The sequence below is a fragment of the Ipomoea triloba genome, chromosome 4 (genome assembly GCF_003576645.1).
Source record: "Ipomoea triloba cultivar NCNSP0323 chromosome 4, ASM357664v1".
NCBI lineage: Eukaryota > Viridiplantae > Streptophyta > Magnoliopsida > Solanales > Convolvulaceae > Ipomoea > Ipomoea triloba.
Window position 1 is genome coordinate 31,340,868 of NC_044919.1, and position 23,141 is coordinate 31,364,008.

At 35.1% G+C, this 23,141-nt stretch overlaps 2 protein-coding genes across 4 annotated transcripts; one reads left to right on the forward strand and one right to left on the reverse strand.

Annotated features, from left to right (window-relative positions):
* Nucleotides 1–10,027: 10,027 nt before the first annotated feature.
* On the forward strand, nucleotides 10,028–13,484 carry LOC116017341. The gene is made up of 7 exons (XM_031257903.1): nucleotides 10,028–10,484; nucleotides 10,995–11,177; nucleotides 11,479–11,586; nucleotides 11,739–11,936; nucleotides 12,394–12,558; nucleotides 12,753–12,932; nucleotides 13,012–13,484. Exons 1-7 carry the CDS (start codon nucleotides 10,215–10,217, stop codon nucleotides 13,153–13,155), a joined length of 1,248 nt encoding a protein of 415 aa, XP_031113763.1. The 5' UTR covers nucleotides 10,028–10,214; the 3' UTR covers nucleotides 13,156–13,484.
* A 445-nt stretch (nucleotides 13,485–13,929) lies between these two features.
* Nucleotides 13,930–23,141, reverse strand: LOC116016527 (probable LRR receptor-like serine/threonine-protein kinase At1g06840). 3 transcript variants are annotated; one of them, XM_031256837.1, is made up of 22 exons: nucleotides 22,636–23,141; nucleotides 22,442–22,505; nucleotides 22,152–22,334; nucleotides 21,587–21,737; nucleotides 21,018–21,089; nucleotides 20,799–20,870; nucleotides 20,481–20,624; nucleotides 20,244–20,315; nucleotides 19,678–19,749; nucleotides 18,998–19,072; nucleotides 18,443–18,511; nucleotides 18,104–18,172; nucleotides 17,873–17,944; nucleotides 17,637–17,723; nucleotides 17,331–17,399; nucleotides 16,734–17,227; nucleotides 16,463–16,624; nucleotides 15,653–15,936; nucleotides 15,306–15,357; nucleotides 14,972–15,222; nucleotides 14,685–14,819; nucleotides 13,930–14,473 (listed from the first exon to the last, which is right to left on the reverse strand). In XM_031256837.1, the coding sequence occupies exons 3-22, from the start codon at nucleotides 22,255–22,257 to the stop codon at nucleotides 14,126–14,128; spliced, it is 2,856 nt and encodes a 951-aa protein (XP_031112697.1). In that variant the 5' UTR covers nucleotides 22,258–22,334; nucleotides 22,442–22,505; nucleotides 22,636–23,141; the 3' UTR covers nucleotides 13,930–14,125. The 3 variants fall into 3 exon arrangements, with proteins under 3 accessions (XP_031112697.1, XP_031112696.1, XP_031112695.1); XM_031256836.1 differs by lacking the exon at nucleotides 22,442–22,505 and having other exon boundaries at nucleotides 22,537–23,141; XM_031256835.1 differs by lacking the exon at nucleotides 22,442–22,505 and having other exon boundaries at nucleotides 22,636–23,140.

Genomic DNA, 23,141 nt, shown 5'->3' on the forward strand with positions numbered 1-23,141 from the left:
TAATAAAACTATGCTTTGTTAAGATCTTGTGGTTTAGTAGCACCCGATTGCACTCTTATATAAAAAGGGGTGGGTTTAAGTATAAGTGGAGGCTATATTGACTCTTTGTGCTTCAATAGTAGATTAAGAAAGTAGTTATGAACAGATACTGCATTGTAACATAGTCAATAGTACTCAAAAATAAAAAATAGAACTATGTTTATTTCTTGTTTTTTTTTTAATTATCCATTTTTTTTAACTTCACGACTAGTCCAATCCTAATTCTAAATTAAAATGGTGGAGCTCATTTTTCTATCGTGTTATTAAAAGAAACTCTGAAGTATGGTTATTGATTCACGGAACCAGTATCGTGAAGCAACCTCATTGTGTGTTATAAAGGGAATTCACATCATATAAAAATAATTTAGTGAAAAAATTTTATCATTGTTATATGATTTCTATCGGATGTAGTTATAAAATCTAGGGGAAGCTCTACCAAGGAACCATTTCCAAATTGCATAATCACATAAATTAGATTATAGAACCTACAATAATGCAAATGCCAATACTATATTTGTCCCACATTGAAGAGTTTTGGTTTCAATATTTATTTCAAGTAGTAAGAGTCAATTCCATGCCATTTACAACAAATTCGAATCACTTTCATACTTTTTATTTAGTCTGCTTGTGAGACCAAAAGGCCTTGCGGCTACTCACACAATTTTTAAGTTGGACAAGACTCAGTTTCATAATGATTATATATTTATATGTGAATTAGTCTCACAATAACCTTCACTATTATTTTGGAAAGTTTTGCTCTTAGTGCACCATTTAGAAGAGTCACACCTCCAAACTTGCTAAAAAAAAAAACAAAAACATAAAAATCGTGTTTGGTAAAATAGTTAGTTTAACAGTCAATTTTAACTTATTATTTGATCACTATTAGCTGTTTGATTTGGTTAAAAATCAATATAAATGTTCGGTTAATTTGTTTTTTTGTAATTTCAAAATGTTAAAATTCAAAAAACTATTCAAAATAACATTTTCAATTAACTTTTTGAGAAAGTAAATTATACCAAAAATATATCAGCTATCAATTCATTTACAAAACACTTGTTTACAATCAGATAATGTTATCAACTAATTATACCTTATAACTCAATCAACTAACAGACATTTACCAAAGTGGCCAACACGAAACTCTTCAACTTAATCCTTTCATTAATACCTCTTTCTTTCTTCTGTGCGAATATGATAATATTTACATTTATTTTGTAAACTTGGATTAAGTTCCTGATAGAAGAAAAACATTCTTGAACGACATGCTCCTCATAAATGGGAATGAAACAAAAGATTATAGGCATTTGTATTTTTTACATGTAAGAACAGTTATAAATGGAAAGTAATATTATGAATAATATTATTGACTAGAAAGTAATTCAAAAGGAAATTAAACTGTTACCATATTTATTCTGATGTTGAATGAGCATTTACCATAATAATATTAAGAATTGATTATGATATTATATACGTAATTAATACCTTTTTATCATGCAATTTAAGTTAGGATTTAAAATACTTCTCTTTTCTTTTCTTTTTTTCTTTTTTTTTTTGAAAAGAAAATACTTCTCTTTTATTTATTTTTGCTTTTAAAATACTAGTATATACATATAGAAATAAATATTAATTCAAAAATAGTTGAATCAAATATTTTTGTTTTTGTACGGTAAAAAAATAATTCTCGATGGTTTTTTTTTTCCTGGGGGGTGGGAGGGGGGTGTTAAATTTGTATTCAAATGTTACAGTAATAAAATAATTAATAAATTAATGTTACATTTTTCTTTTAAAATTTACATCGTTATGTGTCATTTGATTTATTTTATATTTGATTAATAAATAAATTTTTTATTTTAAATTCATGAAATTATACAAACAACCACAATTGTTGAATTCAAATATGAAATCTTTTATCAAATAGGCTATCAGTCAACGTATAAGAAAATAAAGTGGACAAAAAAAAAATTGTAGGGTGGCCACCAATTGAAAGGCGTTTGGTTGGGTGTAATTCGAATTCCTTTAAAATGAAAACTTCATTGCTCAATTGGAAAAATTGTAATCCTTTCAAACTATTAAATTACCATTAATGAGTTTCCCTTAATGAATTGGGATTCACCAACATATTGAAAAGGGGAAAAGAAGAAATTTACGAATTTATCGTTGAATATTGTTATTACACAATGGACATTTTAATCTTTATGTTATTTCTACCAGTTTCATTCACAATATTTCTATTCATGTATAGAATGCATGAGTTAACTGTGTGCATGGAATTTTTTTATCGTTAAAAATCATGAAAAACTCTTTAATTTCATTTGTGGGGATGGGGATGGGGGTTCTCCAATTTGTACATTTCTTCAAGTATGCAATATGTTTCTGTTTATTTTATTAATTAATAATCACTTCTTTTTAAAATCAAATACTAGCGAATACTATTTACTAACTAGAAATTAAGAGCACAATAAAGTTTGGTAGGAATTGTTCCAAGTCTTGGGGCCAATCGAGTGCTCGCATCGTTAGCTAAAGTGTGGGCAACCGAGTTCACTGACCTTCTAATGTGATGAAAACTAATGGTATCGAAGCTAGCTACTAATCTAAAGCAATACTCTAGAATGTGTCCAAGGTAGGACATATCCTTCCTTATTCTGGTGAGGTTGTTGCACAATTAGATTTAAGTCGAACCTTGGTTATCTCTTTGGTCCTTCAACTAAAAAAGGATTTCTTTGTTGTATCTTCCCTTTAGTGTGGTGGTGGTAGCAATAAGGATATATGGATTCAAAGCCTTTATGGATAACTTACTTAGTTTTCAGGTGAAATATTGTATTATATGAAACTGCAAAATTAAATTCTGGCTATGACAGTGTTGGATTTCACACTTTTACTCCCATGTTAAGGTGGCTTATTGTAAACACTAAACACTTATTTCTCACTTAAACGTCACCGAATCACTGTAACTTAAATTATTTTTTTAATCACCCAGAATTGGTGTCAAGGCCAGTCCTGAGTAAGGGCAGGTTGAGCGACTACTCCTGGTCCATGCTGGAAGGAGCCTCTATATATATATATATATATATATATATATATATATATATATATATATATATATATATATATATATAAAAGAACTTAGAAAGTGAAAGAAGGACGGTTGAAATTTGTGTTACAACTTACAACTAAACTTACTGATGAGGATAAAGATAAAATCTCGGTCTAGAGCTACCGACCTCCCAGTTTATTCTGCACGCCACGAGTCGTATCTTGAGTTTTCCAGAACCCTTTTTCCCGGTCCGCGGTGATCGGTCGGGGTCGTATCCCAACCTTTTACCGGGTCTCTTGGGGTTCGAACCTTAACCGGCCAAAAGATAATGCCTAACCGTTGAGGGATTGGGCCGATGCATTGACCGATGCATGCTCGACACGCGTATCACATGCCGCCAGGCTGGAACCCGTCCCGAGGTCACCTATAAAAGGCCCATTTATTAGGTAGACCGGTTGAATAGATAAAGAGACCGGGAACCTCTGACCTACTGTCACCTATATCAGTATTTTACACTTACGACTATTGAGAAAAATGGTTTGAAAAATTCAGGTGTTTTTTTTAAAAAAAATATTTTTATACACAATTTAAAAAATATATATATTATATAATACTACCGGAAAAACATTTATCTTGAAGTTAAAAAAGTAAGAAAAATATAAGTTAAACAATTAATAAAATCACAACTAATTGCTTTGATATGCTTTGATCTGCTCTGATACGCTGAGGGAACCTCTGATCCACTGTCACGTAGACAGGTTTCGTATAAGGTATTCTTACTTGTACCATTTGAGTATAAATACAATATATTTTTCCGTATTTCTGTATTTTACCGTATCACTTACGACGAGAAAAATAGTTTGAAAAATTTAGGTGTTTTTTTATTTTTATTTTTTATTTTTTTTATACACAATTTAAAAAAAATTATATTATATAATACTAACGGAAAAACATTTATCTTGAAGTTAAAAAAGTAAGAAAAAAATAAGTTAAACAATTAATAAAATCACAACTAATTACTTTGATATGCTCTGATCTGCTCTGATACGCTGAGGGATTTGTGATAATGGTTCTAATATAAAAGGAAAAAACAAGAGAAAATAACACTTTTGGTCCTATGACTTTAAAAATTAACAATTTAGTACACTAACTTTTCAATTGTTAACAAATTTGGTCCAGAAGGCCAATTTACCGGCCAATTGTCGCCGGAAAGTTGTAATCCATTTTAATTTGTTTAATAAGGGAGGCAAATCAATCATTTCAAATAAAAAGCATATCTCATCGGCTCTCAACACCGCCTTATTCTTCAACTCCTCCCGCGCCGTTGTGTACTCTTCCAATTCTATCACGCACATTGCCTCTATAAGGAGGTTCCACCAATTCTATCACGCACATCGCCAGCCCTGAAGGACCAGACAAGGAAAAAAATTGAGAAAGGGAGACTACAGAAGAGAAGGGCAGAATCGCAGAAGGAAAGAGAAGAATTTTAGAGAAGAAGGGAAAGTTTCGAGAAGATAGGGAGAAATTGTAGAAGAATTAGCGAGAGTAAACATTGGAAATTTCATTCAAAATCTACATTATGCTACCGAGTATTTTCTGAAATTGAAAAAAAATCTTCTAACAAGAAAATGACAAAATTTTATAACAAAATAGCTAAATTCCGGATCAAGGGCCTGCTAACTCCTATTGATGATTATGTCACTGATGAGCTCAATTACAGCGATTTTATCACTGCAATCATGACACACCGCAACAGCCGTCGTCTTACTCCGCCTCCTTCTCCGTCACGAGTTCCGATCCTATCACGTGCGGTGGTAGCGCTGGGAGATATTATCCTCCGACGCGTCCTCCGGCTCCTGACTCGTTGGGCACTGTGCATTGGAGAGGTAGCGCTCGATGACAGAGTGGGTGATAGGGTAGCCGAAGGTGAAGACGTGATTGCCGCCATATGATTCCATGATGGCGACGACATGCCTGTCGCACAGTATGCAGAGCTCGTTGGCCTTGTTGAACAGGCCTATGCGGCGCTTCGAGAACACCACGTGCCTGTGGCTATCTTCTTGATCTCGATTTTCCGGAAGCCTTGAGTTTGCTTCTTCTTGCCGGCCTTGAGCTAACTTTCTTTTGATTTTTATTTTTATTTTTATTTAACATAGAATGACCGATTTGCCACCTTATTAAACAAATTAAAATAAATTACAACTTCCCGGCAATAATTGGCTGGGTAGACCATATTTGTTAAAAATTGCATAATTAGGGTACTAAATTGTTAATTTTTAAAGTAAAACGTCATTGAATCACTGCAATTTAAATTATCTTTTTAATTACTCAAAATCGGTGTCAGGGTTGGTACTGAGCAAGGACGGATTGAGCGACCGCCCAAGACTCATGTTGAAAGTGGCTCATATATATAGTGTTATAATTTGTGTTACAAACTTATATTAGAAATTACAACTAAACTTACCGACTATTGAGAAAAAATTCAGGTGTTTTTTTTTTCATTTTTATACACAATTTTTAAAATTTTTTTTATATAATATTACCTGAAAAACATTTATCTTGAAGTTAAAAAAGTAAGAAAAAAATAAGTTAAATAATTAATAGAATCACAATTAATTGTTCTGATATGCTCTGATCTGTTATAAGAAATTAATGATATGATAATAGCTTTAATATGATAGAAAATAATAAGAAGGTAAAAAATAATTAATTGAAATAATTTTTTTTAAAATTCACCCAGACCTATAAAATATTTGGACCAAATTTATGTGGTGGGATTTTCTTTATGTGACCTTGCTCTTTTAGACTAGGCTTGCATGCATGACTCCCTATTCTCACTCTACAGCTACAAATTACAGTAGTTGAAGTTGGAATCTGTTATCTTTACAGGTGAGAAGACCTGCTGCTATTAGTGTATATATAAATTTAAAACAACACTGTAAAAGTCTGATGGAGGTGATGGGTCATCACCTTATGAAATGACTTGAAAACACTAAATCATGCAAAGAGATTACAAGCAAGTGCTACACTATAGCTACTTGCCCTATATGTATATAGACCCAACATTATTACAGTGTAGGAAATATTATTTACATTCTCATTTTATGGAGATATTATATGCATTCCAATTTTTTTTCACCCTCACTTTTATTCTGTGACAATGAATGATTGGTTATCTTTCTGGGTCTCAATAAAAATGTCAACATCAATATTTTGTAGGAGGGAGTAGAATTTGAGAGTACAACAAGTAATATTTTTTCATTTTTTATTTTTACACACAAATTTTTGATGTAAACACTTGTATTGGGATCTACCTCAACCACATGAAAAAAAAAAGTAATTTATTTGTGTCAGTCACATTAGGAACTCAGATTTGAGAGCCTATGTAGTAAAGCTCTTATAATACTCTGTATATTCTACAGTCAATAGTGAACAGTGTATATTAGTAAACTTTATGAAAATTACTTAGTGTACTCTCACTTTATATTTCCTAACTTTTACTTTCCCACACAAAATCTTGATGTAGACACTTGTAACAAGACTTACATAAAAAAACTTATTAAAATCTATCACATTCTAAAATTGAAGAAGTAAAATTTAAGAGTAGATATAGTGTAACTCAAACTTTATCTACCAAACTCTCTCCAATATGGTAATATACTCAAATCCTTAATAAGACTCATGTATATATGCATGTGCCTGGTGCTGCAACTCCACTTAATTCCTACCCGCAAGTGCAAGTACAATCACTAACCAGTAGTCACCTTTTGTATAACAATTCCTATCCGTCAATGTGATGTTATCCATCCAAACTTTTTAAATCAAACCTAACATTCTATTTGCAAATTAAAGTCCTCTCGGACTATATCCAACGACACCAGTCAAATACTTACACTGTTGGTTTGATGATTAGAGAATTACAAATTGATTTTTACCAGAGACAATCTATTAATCTTTTTAGTTGAGAATATTATCTTATTATAGATTTATGGTGACTAAAATCACAATGTAAAATTTATCTAATACATAGCCTCATATATTGAACGTGAGTTTCTCTTGTTGATCAAAATAATCCCATGAAACGCTTCCGGTTCAATGTTCAAATGTGGACATTATCGCTAGATGTCCACTACAGAACTGCAAGTGGGACGGCGATGGAGGCCGGCAGACCATGTGACCAATGTCTTGTTACTGTCCCAGAAAAAAAAACATTAAGAAAAAACGCGACGGAAAGCTTTCGTCTTAGCTTGCCGATTAATGTAAACTTTAATCAAAGAAAACATGGGAAAGCCAAAGAAAACCCCTGGCATCTATCATAGGCGGTTCCATGTCGATCTGTCTGCAAAAGGGCATGCCAGCCCCAGCATTTTATATGCTTGTTCAAAGGAAGGTTCAGTCCTGTGTTGTGGCATTTCCTAAAGGTAAAAAAAGGGATGAGTCATGCATGACACAATATTAATAATCTTATCATAGAAATCATCCTGCTTTATTTGACATGTGTTCATTGATTATGTATATATTATTCCATATATATAGGTTTGGAACATTTAGGGTGTCTTTGTTCCCATAAGAGAATCAAAATGGGAATCAAATATTTGGTAATGATAATGTGTTTTGGTAAAAGTATTTTGTATATTTAGTAGTACGGTGAAATTGAAATGATTATTAATATTGATGTTTGATTATGTATGACCCTATAATTATAATAAATATTTAAAAAACACAAAAATAAAAAGCTAACACAATTGATCTTAATATAATGGCATCCAAAGTAGCAATATGAACAAAATAAAATAAAATCTAAAAGTATTAATCTAAACTTAAAAATCAGATTATCAATAAGATGGAAACTAAGGATATTCATTTTTAATTGAAATTGTAATCAAATCTTGTGTTTTTTTGTTTTTTTTTTTTTTGTGTGTAAACCCATGAACCAAATACACTCTTAGTAGACCAGTTAACTTTATAGTTGACTTGTTGATAGTTTAACTTTGTTATTGTATCTCTTTTCACTTTTTTTTTATTATTATTTTTTATTTAAAAGTTAGAATTAGCAACTCAGTTGGTACTTGTGTGCCAAATTGATGGCAAGAATTCAAGATTGAGTTTGACAACGACAATGTGTACGTTTTTTACAAAGTACGTGAGCTCCTTATTGACATCGAGTATTGGTTATCCAATATAAAAAACTACTGGATCACATTTACACCTCCACAATTATGTCAGACCAGAATGTGGGATCAATGCGATAGACTTTATTGCCTTTTGAGGGTGAAAACACATTATCTTTCATCTCGAATAAGTGTCTTCTTTCGTATGATAAATGGGTATTCATTACCTTTGCTCTGTATTAACTTTAATTTTGTTTATTTAATATGGGGTAGAATTTTTTCATTAACAAAAAGGAAAAGTTATGATAACTATGGAGGAATATACTTAACTAAAATAATATGATCTAATAATTCCACTCAATTAGTATACATGTACATGTAAAGTATTAGTTAACCTCAAAATCTAGTATGAATATATAACAAAAGTTTTAAACTCAAAATCTTTAGTTATGTGTTTAAATCTCGACCAATTATTAGAAAATTACAAGTGAGAAAAAAAGGTTTGTAGTTACTAGCTAGGGTTTCTACAAGTGTTCTATGGTATATGTTATGGACTTTCGTTTTGTTAGGATAAGAATTTTTGAAAAGTGGAGTTTGAAAGTTAAATCGCTATTGGCAATACAAAAGGTGAAGGAGTTTGGCATGGCGAGGGGTCGAAATTATCGTATCTTAAAGATAATTTGAGGTATTTTAAACCATGACTATGATTGTTTAGTTAAGATATAAATAAATGGCTAAATTAATGTGCTCACTAGATGACATCTAGCTCTCCTTAACTTATATTTCAACAATATAAATTGAAAAGTATATTGATATTATGCTGAGAATATGGCATCTAGCTTTGAGGGTCATTACATTAGCTTAGGCTTCATGATTCTGAGACCCAAAACTCAGGAGATGTGTCTTCTTTCCAGGAAATGTGTCATCTTTTGTTGAAGACTACTTTATTGGGACGTATTAGTTGGTTTTGTTTCTTTCTGTAGTATTTTTTTTAAGGTGTATGTAGTAATTGAAATTACCAAGTGGAAAAAGATTCTTGGTACGGCAAGATTGGCAACGTATGAATGGAATCATGGCAAAGGTTGAAAAGGTAGAAAAAAAAAAAAAAACATTATAGGAATTTATGATGGTGGCAAGAAATAAAAGGGGTTTGGTAGGGAAAGAGTGTGCCGTGTTTTTGTGTTTGTCGTCGAAATATATATGATATGATGCCAATTTTGAACTCTCTTTTTGCAACGTGACGTTAATCATGGTGGCCGCTGAAGTCTTCTTTCCATCATAATTGCCTACCATACGCTCCCCAATATTCAACCTTCAAACCTTGCCCTTTTCGTATAAAAATAAACATTCAGTATACTAAGTAGCTCAAGTCATCGCCCAATCTTTAATCTTACTTCTTACAGTAATGTGGAGATTCGAACTCTACTAAAAAGTGGTAAAGACCTCTTGTGTGTAGGTAACAGGTTACCAATTTGACAAAATAAAAAAAATATGAGTTATCAAATGTAAAATGAACATAGAACATATCTATCTTGCAATGTGTACCTTGGTCCTACAATTGCTAGATATTTCACCGTGTGATATAGATTCCTAGCTTTTCATTGAAGAATCAATGTTTTTTTCTTTTCAATTTGATAGATCTTGGTGAGCCCATAACAATCCCAACAATTATTGGCCTTTAATTTATTTTAGGCTTCAGCCCAAATAATAATGCGAGTTATATGGGCCGGACAGATTAGCATTAAAATATTGGGCCGATCTGACAATGCTTTCTACACTAGGCCCGGATTCCAAACCGCAAATCTAGAAGCTGAGGAATCAGATCTGGGATTCTTGGTCCGCGAAGTTAGCCGGGTCACGACGCGTTGACAAACAGTAGAAGGTGTAGTCAGAGGGAGACGATCGGGAGGAGAGGGTGATTACTGGTGACATTGATTGAGAGCAGTTGAGCGAGTTTCGCATGGAATGCGGCGGAATTAGTTATTGCCGGCGGCGGTGGTGGTGGTAGCGGTGCATTGAGTTTTGATTGTATGGCGTACCGTCGGAGGCAGCAAGTGCCGAGGACTTCTGCTGCGTCCGGGGAAGAGATTGAGAGTCTGCACGAGCCTCCTCCTCCTCCGTTTTCGATTTCAGTGCCTGACGGCGGCAACTCTTCGTCGTCGCTCGCTGCGAAGGCCATCAGAGCGTCCTCGGCTCATCGCGACTTCTCTCTGTCCTCAGCTTACGGCGAGTCTGCTGTCTCTTCTCCTCGGGAGTCTAATACCGTTAGATCTTCCTCTTTTCCTTCCTCAACTAATAAGGTCCACTTTCTGGAACTTCATTTGTTCATTGCATTTCAGAGTTATGCGTATACTTTTGTAATAAGTCATGTACATACTTAATTTTCAAGTATCTATTAACGGAGCAGGACTTGAGTGATTTTATGATTCAGTCAGTATGAGTACTCGGAGTTGAATTTCGCATCCCAAAGGATTGATGAATGAGATTAGCTTGCGTAAATCATATTAGTGTTTTATCTAAATTTACTATTATTTACTAGGAGTATGTTATTCAGTTGGACTTTATATTTTATAATGTCCATGTGACAAGCGAAAATTTGAATGTTAGGAGCAATCAAGGCTTTTTCATTCTTTTTAGAACTAGATTGATAGATTTGCAATATAGAATTCTCCACCATAGCTGAAGCCAAACAAGATTTTCAGCTTGTGAAGTTGGATATGGATATTTATTTGAATTGTTCACTTGCTCTGAATTGCTTATTTTTGGAAAAATATGTTTCCACTTCAGCCAGATTGTTTGTATGTATGTAGGATTCATCCAACTATGGATATACTTCAAAGAAAAGCTTTAATGAACCCAAACAAGGATTTTGGGGTGCACTAGCCAGGAAAGCAAAATCCATTATTGATGATGATATTGTGGGCCAACAACAACATGAAGCTGTGGGAAGAACAAGTACACAGCAGATGTCTGATACCACAACAAGGGATAAGGTCAGAAATAGGTTTTGAAAGTCCGAAACTTATTTAACATGTGAACAATTTATTATTTTAGTAAAATTTTCACTCCTGGAGCAGGAAGCTTGTCAATTGATCAAATGTTCCATTTCATTGCTACTCACATTTTAGGCAGATATGTAACTGTAATTCATGAGTTAATCAATTTTTATTGATGCTTTGCTTAATTAATATCATTTCTTCCGGTCCGTGTGTTTAGATGTATTTGGCTTTAAATACATACATAAGAAACCTAAATTATATCATTGTTTCCTTGCCACTTTATGGTTTAAAACAGCTTCCAGAAAGCCAAAGAAAACCAGAAAACCATAAACTGCAGAAAGGACTGGATGCCCTTGCATCTTCCCTTAATTATATTGGTGACACCATTGGCAATGCTTTTGAGGTAGGCTTGCCTTACGCCCTTAACTTTTCTTTTGTAATGATGCTGTACATATCTGCATTTTCTCTCTCTTTGTAATGAATGCTTCATCTACACAGTTTAATGTATGGTGCTGCTTCCCTGCTTTGGCATGAATATTTTCAATTCCTGTGCAGGAGGGTCGTGCAGTTGTGGAGAATCGTACTGCAGATATACTTCAAACTCGAAAGCTACAAATAAGGAGAAAAGGAAGTACTTCTGTGCAGAATCAAGCTTCAAATGCTAGTGGTGTGTGGCAGCAACCTGCTATGCGGAACAATGTGCAAACCCAGCCACAGACTGATTTAGAAACTCAGCTGAAAGCATCTCGCGACGTAAGGTGGCAACTGTGTATCACTGGTTTGGATAATGAATAAAATGCATATATATAAAAAAAAATTGACAACATATTGCTCCAATACAGTCTTTAGCAAAATCAAGTCTTATACTTTATTTGGAGTATGACTATATATCTTTGGTTCCGTGGGCATAAACAGAGTATTTCTATGTTTTATTATATATATTTTAAATTTTAATATGTAGTTATTAGTTGCCCTGATTTTGAATTCAAATATTCTGGATTTTTGTGAATCTTTTGCAGCAAATGGCTTCTCTTGTTATTAGTGGATAGTGGAGTAAATTTCCTAGTAATTTGAGATTGGAATTTGGAAACCATAGATGAAATGTTCTATGGAAATATGGAATTGCTCTTATTAATTTCCAATGCTCTCGACAAAATACATGTAGTTGCTGTTGTGAGTTATTTGATACACTATCTGTTTTGTATGTCAGGTTGCAAATGCAATGGCTGCAAAATCAAAAGTACAACTACGGGAGCTTAAGACTGTAAAAGCTGATTTGGCTTTTGCAAAAGAGCGTTGTGCACAGCTGGAAGAAGAAAATCGAATTCTTAGAGAAAGTCGTGATAAAGGTGGCAACCCAGAAGATGATGACTTGGTATTCCTCCTGATGATATAACATTGATCTGTCATTTGCCATGGTGTATGAGTCATGCAATTAGACTTATCTGGACTTGCTTTCAGTTCTTTTATGCATCATTTCTCATATTTCATGGCATTTTTCTAATCTTCTCATGCTTAAAATTTTGCCCCACAATGGAAGTAATGATTATGGTAATACATGTATATCAGATAAGGCTCCAACTAGAGACACTTTTGGCTGAGAAGGCTAGGTTGGCTCAAGAGAACTCAGTACTTACACGCGAGAACCGTTTCCTAAGGGAGATTGTCGAGTACCACCAGCTCACTATGCAGGATGTTGTGTACCTGGATGAAACTAATGAAGAGGTGACTGAAGTTTACCCCATAAAGGTACACGCATCTACTAATCTGCTTTTGTTTAATAGCACATTGCTTTCTTCCTCAGCTCACCTATTCCTTCCAATTCCAGATTGAAACTCCCCAAGTGACCAATGACCTCTCATCTCATCCCGTGCCATCCCCAGAGCTTACGGATACTTCTCATGGCGTTTCCTCTTACATACCTGCACCATCAAAAAATGGTTTGGGAAGATATTCAAAACCATTTTCATAGAATGGTCTGTGCTGAAATTGAAAGTTTGTTTTCATGAAAACGTGTGGTTTAAGATGGTTTTTAGTGAGCATCTGATTGCTATGGCCATGTGTGTCTGTTATATATTCTTTTTGTATATTTCAACCTCTAGAGAAGGGAACTACCTAGCCCAGGACTGCAGGAGGATGTGCATATCTCATGTTTTACCCTCATATTTCAAAAGAAAGCTTAGCTACCAAGAACAAGTTCCTTGTATGTTATTCTGGATCCCTGCAAAAGTTGGCTTTTGGAACTGTATATTGGACTTCTGAAAAGAAAATAAGTGGAAACCCTTGTTAAGGCTATGCAAATGTAGTAAACATATGCAGCATTCTACAATACCGATTGGTACTGATGCGTTTTGCACTTGGTACTATTATGTATACGTACATGAATGTATTGAATATGATTAGGAATTATTCCTAATACGAAGTAATATTTTGTACAATCATGTATGTATATACATGATAATACAAGGTACAAAAAGGCAATTGTGCCAATTGACACTTAAAATTTTTTCATAATTAATATAATGCTAGTATACTAGATTATAAAAGTCATGATTGTACTGATTAAAACATACTATTTAATTTTAGTCAGCAAACCAATTTAGATTATTCATAACTAACTGGTTCAAATTAAGAATTCTTGATTTTTTTATTTTTATTTTTTTTGAGAAAGCATGTAGTCATTAAATGTGGGCTTTAAGTAAAGTTTGGTTTGTGATATTAATCGGCAAAGGATTGTAATAGCTAATTGACTCAAATCAAGAATGACTTATGTTCCATAATCAACATTCAAGTATCAAAATGAGAGTGGATCCTTAACAAACAAGACACTACAATCAATAACAGAATCATGTTGTCTAGCAACAACTAACTACTGAATTCTGCAAACAGAAACAAGTCAATGGCTATATACAAACATGTTTCTTTGCCCCTGGTTTTATGCATCATCTGGGAGTAATGGTGGGGACGACGCCGCTGACTAGGTCACTGCCAGAGACATCAGTTGAAATATAGGGATTTTTCATGGGCGCCGATGCAGATGAAGAGCTGACATCCTTGATTGAATCAGTGACCGATGATGAATCTCTGATTCTGGTGTCAGACTCCGGCATCATAAGCCATATGGCTTCCAGTTCTCGAACCACTTCTGCCATTGAAGGCCGGGAATCTGTGTCGTCTTGGCAGCATTTGAGAGCCAGTGTTATGAACTTCTCCACGCATTCAGAAGGATATGATCCCATCCGCTCATCAATCACAGAGAATATCATGCCCGAAGAATATGCAACGTTTACCTGATGCAATGGAAACCACAAATCTTGTGTGAATTTATGGCCTATTTCTCAACTAAATTAAAGGATGTGTACTATCTGCCCACAAAAGGTGAAATCCCTCGCCCTAAGGGTCCTACACCCTGGCCTGAATAAATTGTGGAGGAGGTGTACTATCTCAACTATGTTATATTATGCTATGTTCAACAGTACAATGAAGTGTGAACGAGCTTACCTCCCTAACAATGTTTTTGCCGTGAGAAATTGGGTGCATTCCAGTCAACAACTCGAGGAATACTACACCAAGGCTGTAAACATCGCTCTTGTCCGTGAGTTTGTGGGTTAGGAAATACTCCGGGTCGAGATATCCCTGCAAGAACGCCATTTTTGTGACTTTGTAGCATATGTGAACTCTAAGTTCTCCAAACAAACGCACATCATGACATCAATAAGTTGCTTGCTAGTGTATTAATAGATTGCTCGAGTTACGTGGCTACTTATTTTCAAAGAGTTTATGCTTACCGGAGTACCCTTAACAACAGTTGATATGTGATTGGGGACCTCCCCTTCGAGATCAGGGACAGGCGCAAGCCGTGAAAGTCCAAAATCAGCAACCTTGGCTGTAAATTTTGCGTCCAACAATATGTTACTTGCCTTGATATCTCTATGGAATATAGGCGGATCAGCTTCCGTGTGCAAATATAGAATGCCCTTCGCGGAACCCAGTGCGACTCTCAATCTCAGGGCAAAGGTTAGAGGATCTTTAGATTTAACTGTCGTATCACATGGGTAGGAGTTCAGTTAATGGCGTAAGATGATAATAGTAGGAAGACGACAAAAAGATTCGTTAGTTTACCAGATAGATGATCTCTCAAAGTACCATTCGGCATGAATTCGTAGACCAGCATCTAAATGTGAAGCAGAGAAAAAAAACGTATATAAACATCTGTTAGATGGTGTCACGGTGAAAGCACTAATGGGGAAATAATTGCTTACAATCATTTTGAATATCTTCTATTTCACGTGTCAAATTTCTCAACCATGCAATTTTCGGTCATAAATTGTACCAATGAATTTAGCGTTAAACTATTCTGTTAGTTATAGACAACGATCTTTCATTTTACGTGATGTGCATTTTAAGAAAAGGAAAGCATGATAACTTAAAGAGTCTTCTTTGAAGTTACGGAGTGTTAAGGTACCTACCTGTTCACCTTCTTCTCCACAATATCCAAGTAAAGCCACGAGGTTTCTATGATGCAGCCTAGACAATAGTTCAATTTCCGTAAGAAACTCTTTTTCACCCTGCAATGATCCCTCTTGAGCACGCTTGATGGCCACTACTGTCCCATCGGCTAAGACACCTCTATAAACTTTTCCGTATCCTCCCTGCCCAACAACACTTGAGTTGTTGAAATCCCTCGTTGCTGCTATCAGTTCTTCAAAACTGAACTCTTTTACGCCATCAATTTTGATAGAGATCTTTGACACTGCAAAATAACGAAAATACGGCTATAGAACATAGCATGGAAACATCTAAACAAGGCTATAGGTTTGAGATATATCATAAATAATGGATGAAATATGTTAGAAATATGGTAGCCCTTGCCCCTTGGTTCATAGTGTTGAGACAAAAACTAATCAAGAGAGAAGATGTGCTCACAACACCTCAAATTATTGATGGTATGTGGGGCAACCCAGACAAGTTGGATAAGCTGTTGACTTGGTAACCACAAGGTTACAAGTTCGACTCCCAACGGAAGAGACTTATTGGTCTTCTTGGTTTGAGCCGATAAGCTATGGACAACCTAGGCTGGTTTACCTCTTTGTGGTCCTTTGCCGGCTAGGGTCACAATGCGGGGTTTACCCAGTGCATGGTATTCAGAAAAGCCAAACTTGAGATGTATTTTCAAAATCTTTGATGATACAAATATATTATTGCAGCTAGTTCTTGATGAGTTTAATGATTTAAAATAAGAGAGGGCCAATTATCACAGCTATCAGTACGATACTCACTTTGGCGTCTCCTTGTAGCTGATCGGAATTTCCGCATATGCAATCTCAAAATGAGGAGTGACACAAATGCAGACAGCGTAACTGCACCGCCAATTGACCCTAGTATGATGCCGGCTAGAGCTCCCTTGCTTAGGCCGGAGGATGAAGTTGAAGGAGGGATATCTGCAAGAGGACCATAAACGTACACGGTGAGCATAAAATCATGTACAGAATATGGTTTTTACTCGTATAAACCATGCAAAATAATTAAGATTATGAAAAAGTGACATACAATTTGAATAGTCTCCCAGTAGGGTGAACCCGAGAAGCTCGTAAGGTCCAAAAAGATCATTATCGGGTATCAGCCATCCAGTAAATAAGCCCATAAGTCGTAAAACTTCGCTCTTATTGAATTCACGGGAGCTATTAACGTCCATGAAAATGGGGTAGAACTCAAAGTGCATCTCCCACCGAGGGCCCGGTTCCAAGGCAAGTGAATTAATGTGTACTTGCGAAAGGTTCAGCACTAGACCAGAGCTCAGGTACCACGCAAACTCATTCAGGTATGGCCGGATATCACGGAATCCTGGACTCTTTAACCGATACTGAACAAGCAGAGGTAAAACGCAAAAGCAAGTAGGAGAAGGCAAGGAATACACGTAGGGTGGGGGGCACCCCAACACGGGGCAGTCAGTGATACTCTTTAACATAATGCCGTCATCCGTTTCATTGCCAGAAGATCCACACAACGGGTTAGCATTTGAACACAATGGGTTTCCTTGGAACCTAAAGAATTATACCCAAAAAAAATAAAAAATACATCAACTAGTATTAGATTGTAATGCAACGAAATAATTCATAAATGCGGAAGAGTATAGTAATTGCAAACCTAACAGTGACATTTTGTGGGATAATCAAACTTCCCGATATATTGGCAAACGCATTGTTCTGAAAGTCCCTGCAGTATTCAAGAATTATACAAATTAAATGATCTCAAATGTACGTTATTCAACAATCAATTCACCTATCAGACTTCGACCACTAAAAACGCTATTAAACTAAGACCAGAAGAAAAAGATGTTGGCTTGGAAACGTGCAGATATTGTCATTTTGCTAGTACACCGGTAGGCTTCTCACACAAATTGTTGATATTTAGTATTGAAGAAACCACAAATCTACGAGTTCGAGGTCTTACAGGAAGAGGCTCTCAGTTGAATTAAGTCTCCTATTTTGCCAAATACTGGATGGTATAGAACCGCTTAACGAATTGTTTGCAAGAGACCTGCAAAGGAAAAGGCAGAGTAACTTATTAGCGACCATCAATTTAGCACAATTAATTGGTAAGAAGAATAGCTCCAATCAGGACACCGAAACAAAAAAATAAAGTCCAGTTAATCAAACTGTTAAAAGAGGCTTAGGTGAAATGCTTACAGTCTCTGCAAACGAGGAAGTTCAGAAAAGTTTGCAGGAATACTTCCATTAAGATTGTTGTTCGATAAATCGCTGCAAAATTGATATTATTAGTATGCATAAAATTTTACCCTAACAATTTTTGCGATTCAATAGGATTACCAATGTGCCAAAGAATAATATCTGTTCTGGCAACTGGCTAATAATTAAGAGTAGACGATTAAGTCCAAAGAATGAAAGATAGACTCTTACATGGTTGTGATATTCCCGGAGAGCCTATTTGTTGGTATGGGCCCTGTAAGTTGGTTAGAGCTGAGATCTCTGAAATGCGAAAATTAAAAATTAGAGTAGGATTGGAGCAAAAGAATGAAATACAATGAAACGTAATGACTACCCAATTTCTCTCCAACTATCACATAGTTGGCCCCTTTTAGAACGAAGGGTTTTGCATTTGCACTGGAACCGACGTAGATTAAATAATAAGTGTTCAAAAATATATGAAATACACCTTATATAGTTATATGCACCAAAAACTCGCACCATCTCGTATTTTACACACTCATAGATTTGGACATATGGCATATTACTTACATGTAAGTGAGATTAGCTATCTTGCTTAGATCTGGTACTGGCCCCTGCAGGCTGCAGTTCCTGAGACTCCTGATAACCAAAGACAAACGAAAAGCCCTCAGATGATAGATATAGTATCTGAAACATAGTACCTAGGCCCCACGCAAAGTCTTTGTGTGTGTGTGTGTGTGTAGAGAGAGAGAAGTTAAGCTTCACGGAATGCTAGTAGCTTAAAACGCTCTATTACAAGACTATACTAACTCAACCCAAAGATATTACTTTCGTTGTCAACATCATTTAACGTATTAAAATTGAAAGTTGTCAATATATAGAAGCTAAACATAGATTGGATATATATATATATATTATATAGTGTAGTGTAAGATCCTTTTGAAAATTATAACAAACAATCTGAAAGCATAGGTCGGGAATAGACAACTGCATCCTCTAATATGCATACAATTAAAATACAACCTTACGACACGATAAATCACAGTCAAGGTAAATAAAATAAATCAGGAATGCCTTACATCTTTTACTCTATATAGGGCAAAATTAAGTTTTGCATTCACTTACATTTTCAGCAAATGAGACATATTTCCATAAGACTCTGGTATCTGACTCCCGTCAAAGTTGTTGTTGTCAAGTTGACTGCAGAGAGAGAGAGAGAGAGAGAGAGAGAATTCTTCAGAGTTATTATTTAATTATATACATGCTTCAGAAAAAAGGCCATTTTAGATTCCATATGCGAAAGAATTAAAAGTAACATAGTCCACAAGACACTGAAGAAAAAAGCACGTTTAAAGATTTATCTACCACTGAATCCCACTGATAGTCTCTTTTTTCATGTAATTTATTAGGAATATCAAGTTTTAGTTAGTTTCAGTTAATGTGAATCCCTGCCCACATAAATTAGGTACGTTGGAAAATTCCCCCAAGGTAGAGTTCTATAGATTTTAGTAGTCTAGAAGCTTAGTTGCAGACTTTATAATAATCAAGTTCCTGCCTTACAATTTTTCTGGTTTTTTCCTAAAATCCACGCGGAAAACTTCGGTGGACAACTACTATGTCAGTATATGAACACTAAGATCTGCATGCATAACAAGACCCCATCGATCTTAAATGCTATTAAACTTCACTATTCTACAGGATTGATTCAAGATTCATCCTCTTTCACACTGGTCAAGTTCGTCAGCTTTCAAATATGTATGATATTTCACTGATAAATATTTTATGCAGAAAGAAATACCGCTTACATGATGAGCACTTTTGGTAATTCAGCCAGCTCTGGTGGAAGGGATCCCGTTAAGTTGTTATTGTCAAGCAATCTGAGAAATTTATGTCATTAACAACTAGCAAGAAGAAATAATCATAATGCCAATGAATAGTCTGGTAAAAGCCTAAAAGGAAGGCAAGGAAGCACTCTAGGGCAACGAGTGTCCAGAATTAGCAACAGAACCACCAAAATTATTAAAGAACTTGAAAGAAAAACGGTATACATAAATCTATAAAATGTAAAAATATATATTAACAAGACTAATCTAATTGAGAAGCTTGCATTATTATAATCACACTATCCCGTGTATTATCAGTTAATGTTTTCCAGTTACAGGAACAAGAATCATTTTATTAAACAAAGTTGTTAAAAGCCTCAACTTTGGACTATTATTGAGCGTAAATGTAAGTGACTGTTACCAGGGACAATCCCTTTTACAGTTCGAGGATAACCATGCTTTCATTTCAACTGTGAAGGATTTTGCATCACTTCGTGGAGACATCCTTATATGCAAAGACAATTAAAAAAGCGAGATAGACAACTTACAAGTGAAGAAGCTGTGGAAGTCTAGACAGCTCAGGCGGGATTGGTCCACTTAATGAATTGTTATTCATGTGGCTGTCCAGGAAACAAAATAACAATTTAATCAGAGAACATAAACAAATAAAAATAAGAACTATAGTACCATTGATACATAACATGTAACAATGAAAAGTCCGGGCAGTGATGGGAATAAAGTCAAATATCATTGGATTTGAGCGAGCAATTCAGAAGTTTCCTTACAAGTGTTGTGTTTTGTTCAAATTTGCAAATGAGACAGGTATTGGACCCGATATGTGATTCTGGTCAATTTGTATCCTGTCTAAATTAGGAAGATTACCGAGCTCTTCAGGCAAGGGACCTGTCAGTTCATTTCCATTCAGAAGCCTGGAACAAAGAAGAGTGATGAAGAAAATCAGGAAAAGGCAATATGTCGTGTATTTTTGAGAAACAAACTAGAAAATTTTCAGTAGCAGAATGAATGGACGAAAATTTTAAAGGTTGACAAGTCATCCATGTCAAAGGATAAGAAGTATTAGATTATGTAGAAGTGCAACTTACAATAACTCTAACGTTGAAATATTTCCTATCTCCTTTGGTATACTTCCGCCAATAGTGTTCCACATCACATCTCTTCCAGAACAAACAAAAGCAAACATTTTGGTTAAAAGCAATAACAAAGTGGGGGATAAAGAAACTAATCACAAGAATATTTTACTGATTTAGCGAAGCACCTCTACCTAATGGACAGAAAAGCATGTCCAAGAAATCAGAACTTACAATATCTTCAAATAAGATAAGCGGCCAAGCTCAGGTGATAAACTTCCTGATAAGCTCATTTTCAACAGTTGCCTGTTACAAGGACAGAATGAGGAGTTCATACTTTTGGCATAAAAAATCCCAAACACAAAAAGAAATGATAATGATGGATTCACATCAAGTAGAAAGTTTGAAATCAAATTGTCTCCAGCCCTCCATTTTGATTGTTGTCGATTGTTAAGCAAAAAGCATCGCCTTGACACCAACCAACGCAGAATTTATGAGTTATATTGTAATGGTCGCTACTGGTTAGTTTGTTCATTTTACAGTGATTCTTTGCGGGCTCATGTAAATATGTAATGGTTATACAATTATACTTGTATAATCTGTATCACTGTTTCTTCAAAAAACAACAGCAACAATAATAATAAGAAGATAAAAATCACTAGAGCAGAAATGTAAGCGTTCAATCATAGTATGAGAAAGTCGAGAAACTGTAATAATAACTGGTATCTTAATACTGTGTAATATCTATGTTCATGGCAAAGCAAAGAAAGAAAACGAGTAAGGCACAGTTGAAGAAGTCGTACAGTTCTCGCACATGAAGGTAGCCATCACTCAGTGGGTCATTATAGCATAGCACCCCTGTCCAATTTGAGGCACATGGATCTCCTGCCCTCCAGTTACTGAGATTCCTATTTGGATCAATCAAGCTTCCCCTGATGGAACGCAATGCTTTTACTGCATAAAAAAAATTTGAAAGCCACCACAATTTTAGCATCGATATCAACAAAACTTTATATATCATAGTGCAGGCATTTCCTTATTTACGAACTCAAAGTTCATCCATGCCGAGCTTGAGAAGACAAAGAGGGGCAGGTTACGAGTTTCAAAGAATCATGTCCCTAGCTTCTACATGTTTGTTAGCTTTTAAACTCCCATCTCAAAACAGGAAAAATCAATCCTGGGTATACTTTGGAGTGTTTGAATGTTTGATTTTCATTTAACTCTTAACAAATGTGAACTTCCATCTTAACACACTCTTTAGACTCACCGTTCAGCATAAAAATTTCAGCAATATAAAGTCGGGAAAATACAGTACTCGAAACCAGCTCTATAGCCTAACCAAGGATACAAGAGAAATAAAGCTGCTACCTTCATCAGGATGAGTAACTCGATCGTCTGCCCCAGTAACCAACATAAACCAGCAAATCCAGACAATCAAACTCACTTCAATCAAAGCAATTCTCCTGGTGTTCATTTTGAAGATACCGAATCTCCCAAACTTCAAAAACTCCTCTCAAACTACAAAACTATGAAACCTTGAGCATCCTTCCCCTGATATAACACAGAAAGCAAGCAATATTCCACAACTGAGCCCAGTTTCAGATATAATTACCAAAAGTATTACACAACAAACAAAACCCAAATTTAAAGATACAAACTTTAGACTAATGAAAACATTCCCCCACATCCAACTGCTTGAGAAATAAAGAAAACAATGTATTCCTGTCCAAAAGAATTGAATATTCCTGATTACCTAAGTGGTTGCATCAACAAAATCATTGACCAAATAAACAAATGGGTCACCAAACTCAACAGAGAAACCTAAAACCCAATTGGAAATTTCGTGTTTCACCTTACAGAGGAGTAAAGAACACAGCTTGCCCACAATATGAGAAGCAGGTAGCTAGGAAGACAGGGTTGGTAAATGTAATTCTCTTAAGAAAACGTGAATTTCCTGCGCTGGCGCTGACTTGGTCTGGGTTGCCATTTGAGGGATGAGTTATTGTAAGGGTGATAAATATTTGGTAGATAGATAGCAACCCCCAAACGATGATCATTGATCGGGTAAAAATGACGAGAGAGCAAAACAGCAGCCTTTTGCTTAAAATATTCAAAGAGAAAAGCCAATTTCGTCTGCAATATAATATATATTTGTTCAATATTGAAACTGGGAAAGTTGACTTTTCTGGAGGGAGTTGTTGTGCACACATGTTGAGCTGTTCTTGAATATTAATATGATGATGATGATGATGAAGGTTTATATTTCTGGGTTTAGAGTGGAAAAAAATCTGAAAAATGAATCGGAACACTGGGATGGGAAGAATATGGCATCTTTCGGATCCTTTGAGGATTCACACT

What these genes read in the sequence shown, in the direction of transcription:
- LOC116017341 (XM_031257903.1), top strand. Translation starts at nt 10,215, where the DNA reads ATGGCGTACCGTCGGAGGCAGCAAGTGCCGAGGACTTCTGCTGCGTCC. An exon ending in TTCCTTCCTCAACTAATAAG is followed by an intron (nt 10,485 to 10,994) that starts GTCCACTTTCTG and finishes GTATGTATGTAG; the next exon opens with GATTCATCCAACTATGGATA. An exon ending in CTGAAGTTTACCCCATAAAG is followed by an intron (nt 12,933 to 13,011) that starts GTACACGCATCT and finishes TTCCAATTCCAG; the next exon opens with ATTGAAACTCCCCAAGTGAC.
- LOC116016527 (XM_031256837.1), bottom strand. Translation starts at nt 22,257, where the DNA reads ATGAACACCAGGAGAATTGCTTTGATTGAAGTGAGTTTGATTGTCTGG. An exon ending in AGCTACAAGGAGACGCCAAA is followed by an intron (nt 15,937 to 16,462) that starts GTGAGTATCGTA and finishes GTTATTTTGCAG; the next exon opens with TGTCAAAGATCTCTATCAAA. An exon ending in CTGTTGTTAAGGGTACTCCG is followed by an intron (nt 14,820 to 14,971) that starts GTAAGCATAAAC and finishes GCGTTCTTGCAG; the next exon opens with GGATATCTCGACCCGGAGTA.